At 44.6% G+C, this 12,060-nt stretch overlaps 1 protein-coding gene across 3 annotated transcripts in view; it reads right to left on the reverse strand.

Moving 5' to 3' along the window:
- Positions 1-1,330: 1,330 nt before the first annotated feature.
- abat (4-aminobutyrate aminotransferase) overlaps positions 1,331-12,060 on the reverse strand; it is a 32,149-nt gene continuing 21,419 nt past the window's right edge. For all 3 annotated transcript variants that reach the window (XM_062532652.1, XM_062532650.1, XM_062532651.1), the window contains 10 exons: positions 11,471-11,551; positions 10,706-10,798; positions 9,277-9,339; positions 8,950-9,013; positions 8,173-8,321; positions 5,862-5,999; positions 4,803-4,970; positions 4,262-4,408; positions 2,011-2,122; positions 1,331-1,491 (listed from right to left, as the gene is read on the reverse strand). In XM_062532652.1, coding sequence (XP_062388636.1) covers positions 1,370-1,491; positions 2,011-2,122; positions 4,262-4,408; positions 4,803-4,970; positions 5,862-5,999; positions 8,173-8,321; positions 8,950-9,013; positions 9,277-9,339; positions 10,706-10,798; positions 11,471-11,551 — 1,137 coding nt within the window. In that variant the 3' untranslated portion in view covers positions 1,331-1,369. The remainder of the gene's footprint in view (positions 1,492-2,010; positions 2,123-4,261; positions 4,409-4,802; positions 4,971-5,861; positions 6,000-8,172; positions 8,322-8,949; positions 9,014-9,276; positions 9,340-10,705; positions 10,799-11,470; positions 11,552-12,060) is intronic.

The raw sequence follows: 12,060 nt of genomic DNA on the forward strand, positions 1-12,060 counted from the left end.
GTTCACATAACTGGGTGAGAGTAGGGTTTAGCTGTATATGTGTGTGTGTGTGTGTGTGTGTGTGTGTGTGTGTGGGACAGGAGAAAGAGCTGATGCATCGCTCTGGACATCTGGCAACTTGTGAGTAAAGTCTGGGGTGCCGTCGAAAGCCACCTCCAGGAGCCTGTCTGTCACTGAGCCTGTCTCCGAGGGACGGAGCTGTAAGAGCTTCATGTAAATAACGCGAGGACGGGACCACTGAGCTCAGCAATTCATTCAGTTAGCGTTAGCGTGGAGTTGTCACAAAGAGACAGTAGTGTGCTTGTCTTTACTGCAATTCCTCAGGAAAATGAGTGCTTTTGCAAACCTTTTTGGGAATCTCATATTGTGATTTTGAAAAAGGATGATAACATCCTATGCAAAGAAGTCATATGAGCATAATCACAATTCCGCATGGGGTTTTTTTGTCAGGTCTTCCTGGCATTCAGGTGGGGAGTTAGGCGAATGCTTAAACGTCCACACCACGGCTTACCACGTGGCCACAATATTGCTAGGTATTCTTTTTCAGAAGCTGCGTAGCTGGCTGCCCTGAATAGGACGCAACAGATGCAAGGCCTTCTCAGTGATGCTCCGCGAACAGCATATGAGATCCAGGCAGAAACTACAAAAACCTGACAGATGAGCAACTTCATTGCCACTGATGCCTCAGCTTCCCCTTGAACTGGAATGTTCTATGAACATAACGACTCGAACGTAAGCCGCAATACTGGCCTCAAAAAAAAGCTAACGATACCTGTGCTCTCATCCTCTCTCCGGCTTTTGAGAAAACACACTTACAGGTTGTTGTACTAACCTCAGCAAGGTATGCTTAGGGCTAAAGTGAAGTTAGCTGTTAGCAGCCTTTGCTGAAGCTGTTAGTCTATTGCTGTCATTAACAGTGATAAAAACCCAACGGTTGGCAAAAGCAGATATTCAAAATATACATCTTGTGCTGTTTTGACCCAGAAAGATAGGAGGAGTTTTGAGTGACATTATCCACCCAAAAGCTCCTTGTAATTGTGCGGATCTGGGAGTTAAGAGGAGGCAGATAGACATGTGCCTCCTATGGAGGAGCATTTCCGTGGAAGGAAAGAAAAGATAAAGGCAAGAAAGAAGAAGAAAAAAAGAAATAAACGTATGTGAGAGATTTAATGTGTGCCGGACTGGCTGGGTTTGGCTGGGATGGTTTGCGGCGGAGCAAATAAGGACCCATCCTGTGGGCTGGAACCTCTCTCTGAGCTCCTGCAAGACCCGCAGGACTGCCGAGCTACACGCTACGCTAACACCCCACCCCACCCCACCCCACCCTCTCCGCCCCACCCACCCCCAACGCTCCCGAGGCCAGGCGCGCTTAGTTGTGCTCCTGCAGCACGTCGTTGAAGATGTTGAGGAACTGGTGCACGTGGTACTCCTTGAAGACCAGCGCCGGACGGAAACGGATCGACCGCTCGCCGCAGCCGCCGAGAAGAACACCTGGGTTTGAGAGAGAGAGAGAGAGAGACATTTCAATTTCAATTTAATTTCACTTATAGAGCGGCAAAACATTACACATGTCTCATGGCGCTTTACAGAGTGTTAAGCGTTCAGAGAGAGCCCATGAGTGACAGGGGCGAGGAAAAACTCCCTTGAATTGGGGACACATCTAGGAAGAAACGTTGAAAGAACAAGAGAAAGAAACAAAGAAGCAAAGAGAGAGAGTTAGTAAGTAAGAGAGAGTGAGAGAGAGTATGAGTGAGTGAGTGAGAGAGAAAGAGAGAGAGAGAGAGAGAGAGAGAGAGCAGAGAAAAAGATGAGGGGGAGGCAAAAGATGAATATGCTGCAGGACACTGCTGACCAGAGAGGATCACAGCATGACTCATCTTGAGGACCCAATCAAGGGTGATGATCATCGCATATACCAGACTCTTGACCTTTGAGTAGCTAGTTCTGGTCTTGATGAGCAGATCTGTGGGTGTTTGGATATGTCTGAGGTGTCAGTAACACTGCGCTCACCCTTGTTCCTGGCTTTCGCGATCAAGCTGTTGCGAGTGGGGTCATCTCGGATGTCGATGGCACAGAAGGTTCCCTGGCCACGGGCGCTGCTCAAGAGGTGAGGGTACTGGGCCTGCATGGAGAGAGCGAGACACGGTCAGGTACCTACACACACACACACACACAAGCTCACTGACTCCTACAGTAGAGACATTTACACAGACACACGGCTTACAGCACAACACAAGCACACAGATCCATTTTTCATATGCCCACACACTCCTAAGTACTTTTGGCTGTCTTCCTCTGCAATGTGTGTCTTTTGCATACACACATCCGCACAGACAGACAGACAGACAGACAGACAGACAGACAGACACACACACACACACACACACACAGAGAGAGATATCCATCTGCTCTATTCTCTAGAATCATTGGCTGAAAAGTTGATTATTAATAATTAAAGAGGAAAAACATTTGGCGCCAGAGAGCCAAGTAATCAAAATCTCCCCATTGCCCCTCAAAGATCTCTCAGTAATATCCCAATAGAGACTAGCCTGAGGTAACTGAAGTAGTTTCTCTACATGACCCGGTCTCATTACACTACACAATAACACCATCGCCCTGAAGCAGCAACAGCCTCGTGGGGGCCCTGGCAGCGTTCGCCATCTGACTGAGCATGTCCTCACACTAAGATGCCAAATTACCACCTGTCACACACACACACACACACATATGCACAGACAGACACACACACACACACACACACACACACACACACACACACACACACACGCACACACACACACACACACACACACAGAGAGACATGCACAGACAGACACACACACACACACAAACACGCAGACATCTGGGAGCTGCAGAGACTTTGGTGTAAGTAGATCACTGAATGGCTCATACAGGTTGTGGATTTTAGAGCGTAAAAATGCTTCTCAGTAGAAACACAGATGAAATGCACAAACGCATTAACTTATTTAATATTTGAGTGCGCTAGAAACCCCATTATATATGCACTTATTAAATGACATCTGAATTGTTATTGCTAATTAAAAAAAAACAATATACAAAACTGTAAGAGATAATGTGTCTGCCCGTCATGAAAACATAATAATACAGTATATATCATCGTATTTTCTACTGCTCCAAAATATGTAATTAGTCTAATGATTTTTTTGCCATATTAGAAGCCTACTTTACACAAAGAAAACTTATGAAAACTAACTTACTGGTGCGTAGGAGCCAAAACAACATAATAATCTAAAAATCTGGAGTACAAAACCTGGTCATTATTAATTTCCACTCTTCATTACTCAAACATTAGTCATTAGTAAGAGACATCCGAGCATTGGGTTGCCTTTCTGTGCTGTGTAATAACGGCAAAAATCCAACGCTGTCTCTACACTGCAGCCTATCCTAATTTTAATCTTTCAAGATGTGCTTTTTTAAATATTAATATTTCTGTAGTACATTTTTGCTTATTTTGTTTCCACTCGAGTCTTACATGGGCTTGCCTGACAGGCAGTAAAACCGCAGTGTCACCGCAGTAAGCCGCCTGTGACTTTGGACCCATGCCTACAGTGCATAGGGACCCTGGAGCAGAGTCTATGTGCTGCGCTTACACTCTTTACACACCTGCACATGAGCTGTAGGCTACACACACAGACACACACACACACACACACACACACACACATTGCACTTTATACTCTCTCTTGCTATTTATTAAAAACATTTTCTTGGTCTTTCTTTCTTCACACTCGCACATCATTTTCACTACATATGTTTTACCATAGTATTTCTGTGTACGTGACCAATAAACCTCATTGTATCCTTGTATCTGCAGGGGGTGTGCTTACTTTGTTCCCACCCGAGTCTTACTGTACATGGGCTTGCCTGATAGGCAGTGTAACCGCAGTGGGCGTGGAAACATGAAGCCGCCTGTGGTTCTAGACGCATACCTGCAGTGTGTGAGGTCCCTGAGGCAGGGTCTATGTGCTGCGCTTACACAACATGTTTTACAATAGTGTTACTATGCATGTGACAAATAAACCTCCTTGTATGCTTGTATCCTTTGTAACTGCAGTGGGTGTCAACACATGACACTGTGCTTTCACAACATGTTTTACGATACTTGTAGTATTTCTATGCATGTGACACTGACAAATAAACCTCCTTGCATCCTTGTTGTATCCTTTTAACGGCAGTGGGCTGTGTAAACATGAGGCTGCCTGTGGCTCCGGACGCATACCTGCAGTGCGTAGAGCCCCTGGAGCAGGGTCTTCCCCGAGCGCGTCACCTCCTCCAGGAGGCTCTCCCGCTGGATCACGTTGAGGACCTCGGCCAGGAACAGGTTCTTGGAGGGGTCTCCCATCCACGTGTTGAAGATTCTGTAGGCCTTTTGGGAGTGACATAACAAACACAATCACACTTGGCAAACGAAAACCCGCTTTCTGCATTCACTGCGAAGCCCCATACACTCCCTTTTGTTGTCTGGTTAGATAACCCATCCTGTGACAAATTACATAAAAAAAAGAGCAGCGTGCACAGACTATGAGCTAACACTAGATGGCGCCAGTGTCCACCAGAATAGAAGCTTTCCCTGCTGTCTACTTGTGTAACAGACGATAGGTTTTGTAACATATCTACAACCCTGGCACTAAAGATGATGAACACCCTCTCTCATAACATAATGACTTCCATCAACTTCAGATGGAAGGCCATATAATTCTTACGACCTCCCAAAAAAGGGGCATAAATGAAAGGCATATCATTCTCAAACACAGACTCACCTTGTCAGCCTGCAGTTCGTCTTTGTGGTAGTAGCCTCCCGTCAGCAACTTCTTGCTGAAGGAGACGATCTCGGCAGGGTCGTCCATTCCCCAGTGCTCGTGGGCCCAAAACTTGCCCGTGGCTCCGCCGCCTGTCTGGACCTCATCCACATGAAAGGCAGCGCCATGCTGGAAACACACACACGCGCGCGCACACGCACGCACGCACGCACGCACACACACGCGCACACACAGACACACACACACACACACACACACGTTAAACATCTGTTTGACCGTCTGGACTGCTCCTTTGAGCGTGAAGCAACAAGGTGTGACACAGAAGCAAGGGCCATGGTTGATGTGGCTTCAAGAACTACCGTCTCCACATATGAGCTTCAAAATATCAACAGAAGAACCCTCCTGTTTATTTGACGCCCTGGCAGAGGATACATAAAATGTCTGAAATGATCAAATTTGATTTCCTTTTCCTCAGCATGGTCTGTGGCTGCGGCAGAGAGGAAACATTTACCGCAACGCTCAGAATTGATGGCTCTCCATTTGTTGGAACTTCTCAGAATAAATGAGCTTATCTTCCAGGTTGGATTTTTCCTCATTACTAAGCAACATCAAAATGATTTTGTTTCCCTCTTTTTCCACGTTTTCACCAGTAGCAAATATGGACACTGCTGTAGCTTCATCACCTACACATGAGGTGGCAGTCCACGCAGGCTATCCATACAGATCTAATCTTGCCCGTCCTCTGGCATATTTCACTTGGACAGCATCTTATTTCAATAGCAACATCGTCTGCTATATTAATGGCTTCAGCGCTCCAGAAAACGGTCCAACCTTCGATCCAAGCACTAAACATAAGACGTCAAACACCCAGCTTGTCTAGTGTGTGTCTGTGTCTGTGTCTGTGTGTGTGTGTGTGTGTGTGTGTGTGTGTGTCTGTGGGTAGAGGTATCACTCCTGGACCGTGGGGCATGTTGACAGTTGCAGCTGGCAGGCTTAGAATTTATTTGAGGATTCAAATTAAGGATAACCGACTGACTGAGAGCGTACAGAATGACTCACCTTGGTTGCGATGTTCCTCAGCTTCACAAAGAAGTCGGGAGAGGCATGGTTGTCCCCCCCCTCCGCCTGGATGGGCTCGATCACAATGCCGGCCACTGGCATACCCTTCTTCTTCCACTTCTCGATCAGGTCCTCCACCTACACACACACACACACACACACACACACACACACACACACACACACAAACACACACACAGGTTTTGAGACTACAGTTAATGGGGCAAAAGCTTATTTTGGGTTTGAGTTGCTATTAGGAGGATTACGGTAACATGAGATGACATATGCATGGCAGCAATTGAATAGTTTAATTGGATTTAGACTGATAAGGTTTAGCAATTATCTGTACGCCAGCTGACTAACGCTGAACTCTGGCACTGGTGTGTTGAGCAAATGGCCACCAGACTGGAGTCATGACTGGAGTAGCAATGAACTGGGACAAAAATATATATATATATACACTATTGGGACTGAGTGGACACTGTGACCCTTGTGGTCATAGACTACTGTTGAAATCATGCCAAGATTAAAGAGTGACCACTGTCCAAGCCTGAGGTTGGGAGATAAGAACCGCAGAGCCTGGGGAATCGGCCTTTAGGACTCCAACGGAAAAAGGATAATGATTCCTAAAAGGCAACTTTTCTGAGTGTACTGCCCAGAGCCCGAGAGCTCTCCACGGTGGCAACACTCATCTTGGAACCGCACAAATCTCAGACCTCATTTTGTCTGCTCTCCATCCATCCTTCTGTCCCCTCTCTCATCCAAACAGATTTTCACCTGGCAGAAAATTGACAGGTAAATCACAGGGGTCCATGTGAAATGGGACAGGCTTTCTACAACGACTGACCAGACCAGACAACTAATGGCTGCTGTCGGCATTGAGGGATGATGTACTTCCTTCATAGATCACGTCCGATCAACGTTAATGTTCCCGGGGGATGGAATTTGTCTTGGGCATCAGAGCCACTCTTAGCTATTACACTTACATTAGTACAACATCAGAGGGCACGGAGGAGACTTATAGCCAAATAAGTCTGCAGAATGATATAACACAGTCCCCTCGCCTACATTGACAGTCAAGCACACTATTTCTCCTTCAACTCTATTAGTAAAAAAAAGTAAGAAGTCAATCAATACGCTTCTGTAATTAAAATTATGACAGCATTTGAAGAGCATCCGATGCCGCAATTAGTTATCAATAATTAAAAAAATCAGTTATATAACAAAGTTATTGCACAAGGATTTAGAAAGCTGTTTAAATAGCATCAAGAGCAACCCATGCCAAAGACAAGTTATTAGCAATAAAGACAAAATGTTTTACAGTATGTGCCACAAACTTATTGCACCAGGATTTTTAAAAACTTGCATAGACAACCAACCAGACAAAATGCGCAACGGTGAGGAATGAGGGGACTAGAGGGTGATGTCCTTGTGTAATTTAATCTTATTTTTTTATTCAGAAGAATTATTGGCGGAAGGAGAACTTTAAGAGGTTGATTTTTGAATCTGCTTACTCTATAACATCTCCCTCAGGGTGAAGCTTCATATTTGGAATGGAGGATTTTGGAAGGGCCAGCCAGAATAGTGTGTCCCGGTTTACTACTTCTGTCTCAAAGACAGATGGAAGGGGTAGGTAGTCTTTTTGTGAATCACCCTCACCTTCAACGTTTCTCTACTCTTGATTTACACTGACTAGTGACAGTGCCAAATCAGCCTGTAATCAAATAGAACACTCGAACACTGCATTACAGAATTTTTTTTATTATATACTCACACCAGACACTCTTAAGTCTTCAGAGAATGTGCAGTCTTTGAGCCAGTTAAGCAAATTGAAAATTCACATGCACTTTCCATTTTAATTGATTAGCTACTTATAAGAAGTTGCCAGTCCAATTGCTCTGTTACCAAAGACTACCGGTTCATCAGGACATGCAGGACTAGAGGAACAAACACTTGCACAAAAACCGTAGAACAAGCAGACCCTCCAACAGGATGGAGTCAAAGTTGAATGTACTAACTTACCTGCTGAAAATGCACTAATAGGATCCCGACAACTACCTCAGTCAATTACTGATTTTAATATATACTATATATTTTTGGGCTTTTTTGCCTTTATTCATACAGGAAAGTAGAGAGAGACAGGAAGTGAGTGGGAGAGAGAGATAGGGTGGGGTCGGGAAAAGACCACAGGTCGGAGTTGAACCTGGGTCCCTGTGGGCACTCTGACCCATACATGGCATGAGCGCTGTAGCCTGTTGCGCCACAGCACCCCCTTCAATTCCTGGTTTAAGGTTAGCAAGGCAGCACTGACCTCCTCCAAACAGCGAGCCTCCTCCTGGGCGTTCTCTCGGACAAACTCCTCAAGCGGGTACTTCAGTTTCGGGAAAGGTGCGATGGGCCAGTCGAAGGACGGAATGTCCAGCTTGTGAATGGCTTTGGAGTGCGTGGTAGCCAGGCAACCTTAAACATAAACAAATAAATAAACGAACAGTATAAAACATGTAGCACTGATGGATCAAGACAACACTAATGCAGTGGGATTCACTTGGACACTGTAACAACTCAAATTGTACAAATTTGCTAGTTAGAATGATTCATGATTCAAATACAATCTGTGGGCGCGGTTACACGCACATTAATACTCCGATTTCAGTCAGAGTATTCAATTACTCTGATTAAAAAAATGTCATGTAACTGGAATACTTCGATTAAAATCAGAATTGATCGATTTCGATCAGACGACCTAGATTATTATTATTATTATTATTTCGATCTGAACGATTTTGTCATGTAACAGAACACTCCGATTTAAACCAGAGTATTCTATTCTTCACGTTGGCTTTATCAACTGATTTAAACGTCCTCGGTCTATCTTTAAAAAGTCGCCCAGTTCTAGCAGCAATGGCAGAAAACAAAGCGAAAGTTCATTTTTGGACAGAGGGGGGAAACACTGTGCTTGATAAAAACTCTAAAGGAGTTCCACATTTTAAATACTGTGCCACTGATCAGACACACACTGTATGCTTTCAGAATAACATACTGTAATGGTACTTATGACAGAATGTGTTGAAGTGCTGCAGGAACCTACCCAGAGTTCTCCCATGAAATCCTCCCATAAAGGAGAGGATACTCAAATCTGGACAGCCTGGGCTCTGTGTGGGGGAGAGGAAAAATGCTTAGTCACGGTCAGCACAAGGACGAGAGAAAGGGAGAGAGAGAGAGAGAGAGAGAGAGAAAGAGAGAACACATTTTTATTTTATCAGATCTTTCAAAAGAGAGGTGTGTGTGTGTGTGTCTGTGTGTGTGTGTGTGTGTGTGTGTGTGTGTGTGTGTGTGTGTGTGTGTGTGTGTGTGTGTGTGTGTGTGTGTGTGTGTGTGTGTGTGTGTGTGTGTTCAATGAATGACAGGCAGTTACCTTATTGACCATGCAGGATGTCACATCCTCATCAGATGGAATATTGTGTCCTCTCTCTTTGTTCTGGAGAAAACAGACAAACAGAAGATAAACATCGGCTAGGGATAAAACTGTCGAAAACACTTTACTTGAAGGTCTCTTCAGAGAATGTCTAATAAGGAGAGAACCGCCACTCTACTTCCTGATGGTACTGCAACGAGTGAGCGATCGCGAGCAAGTGCAGAATGAATGGAGGTGAATGGAGTTGTACTCCTAAAATCCACTTTTCTCTGGATATATCTTTTTTGTGTAGAAATCGGAATGTTGCATGCGAAAGGGGGGTCAAAGAAACTACACACGGCTGAGTATTAGATTTTTTAAATCACGTAATTGTTCTAAAAAGCCTTTCAAACAACGACCAAGCCTGTAAGAAACCAAAGGGCCATAAGTAATTGTTCATTCAACTTTTGACTTATAATCCATATTGAGCTTGCAGAAACTAAAATCCAATCTTCGATTTTTCAATGACAATCAGGTGAAACAGACCAATTTAGCTGTCTAGCCCATAGACCCCCATAGTTTTTGCACTTACTCGCGATCGCCCCTAGCGGAACTGCAACAGATTGCAGGTAAAATGCCGTTACAATGGAGTTAATAGGGAGTGAACCTGCTCTCCCTAAATGGGCTCTGGTATCTATATAAGAGTGACATGACATTCATGACACATGAACTCTAACCCTTAACCCTAACCCTGACTCTAACATGACAAAATCCAAATGACACTTAATGCTTAATGATATAAGTGTTGTGTAGTAAATGTTTATGACTTGTTTATAATATTTATGACTTGTTTATAATATTTATGTTCATGTCACTCTTATGTAGATACCTTCAAGTAAAGTGTAAAGAAACTTTCAAATAAAGCCAAGATAACATCCTAACTCAGTTCCAATGCCACTGCACAATCCATCTGCTGTCCCTGGATTGATGTAAGGGGTCATCTTCAATATATATATATATATATATATATATATATATAAAGAGCCCCCACACATATAAAACATATGTGTATAATATACTAAATAAGAAGAGCATTGTTTTCTATAATGCATCAGGGTATAGGAGTAGAGGAGGTGACCAAACGAAGATGCGGTCAGCCAGAGAATGGGGTTGGTTCCATAACCATCCGTAATTTTGCAAGATTTTTTTTATTTTTGTCCATCCAGCACAGAAAAAGCAGGAAAAGGTTGCACTCTGAAAAAAAAGTCTTGCTGAAAGAGGTTTTTACTGAATGGGAGCAGACGTTTCAGCCATTAGGCTATTCTCAATGCTCCATCAGTGTGCCCATCAGCCACAGAATGCTATCTCAGCCAGTTACTGTACAGCGTCCTGCCAGAGAGTGCTTGGAGTGGCATGCCCACGTGGGTGCTGCTTGGTTTGCTCCACTCACCCTGTACCAGATGAACATGGCCTTGTAGGCGTTCTCATTGGAGCAGGAGCCACACGCCATCGTCTGCACACGGGACATGCCGCTGGGAGCCACCTGGAGAGGATACAGGGCATCAGCAACACACACTCTAGTGGTAGACACAGACACATACAGTACATGCACACACACACACAGCTCCCCCCCCCCACACACACACACATACATGACAATACACTTGACAATATTATCACACAAATATTGTCACCAAAGAACCATCATATAGGCTGACAGTACCCACACACACACACACACACACACACACACACACACACACACACACACACACACACACACACACACACACACACACACACACACACACACACACACACACACACACACACACACACACACACACACAGTAAAAGCAGGAGCTCTATTATCATGCTCAAGAAGTGCAGGGCCTTGAGGAGGCTGAAGAGGGTCAGTTTTATAACCAGCGTGCACCACACATCCTGTTCCTTGAGGGGAGGGGCGCCCTTGCCTCATACTTGGAAGACCTCCAAACAGTTCCACTCTCTCCCACTCACGCCACTCGCCCCTGGGCAAGGGGGCTTTAAGTTCAACTCACAAACTTTACAAAACAACAGTTCACACAACAGACTAGTGTGAGGCTATTCATCCTCTCGGAGTGGAAAAAGGGGGAAGTCATTAAAAATTCAGGGGCTGGGTGTGCGTGGGGAATGCAAAAGAGAAAAACATTAGGAGAAAATGAAAGACACTCACGGAAAGAAGACTCTCACTCAGCTTCTCTGCAAAGTTCTCAGGTGGCAGGATACCAAGCGCTGGCCGGTTGATAAATGAACTCTGGGGGTAAAAAAAAATAAAAAACAGAAATAAGTAATGCCCATAGGCACCAAACAGCCCGCGGGCCCTGAACTTAACTCCATCCCAACAGTAATATTGCCAGTAATATAGGCTCCACCAATATTGTTAACACTGCTGTGCTCCTGATAAATAACCCACATTAACAAAGAAACCCAGAGCAATGTAATCACAGTGCACCCTACAGACTGCAACTATATTCAAATATGTATCATATTTAAGAAGATTACCCCCCCAACACACACACACACACACACACACACATACTTTTAACATCCTCAACTAGAACACAGCCTTTCACAGGCGGGCTACACCTGCTGCACAGCTGAAGTCTTCCATTAGCGGAGTGGGACAATATACAGTACATATATACAGTATTTTTCAAATTTACACCTTGCAAATGCAGGGATGAGAGACAGAACATTATGCAGAACGGGACGCATCAGTTCAGTCACGTGCCTTGTGTAGCCTGCCTGTTCAAGGGCTCATCC

Source organism: Sardina pilchardus, chromosome 3 (assembly GCF_963854185.1).
Source record: "Sardina pilchardus chromosome 3, fSarPil1.1, whole genome shotgun sequence".
Taxonomy (NCBI): domain Eukaryota; kingdom Metazoa; phylum Chordata; class Actinopteri; order Clupeiformes; family Clupeidae; genus Sardina; species Sardina pilchardus.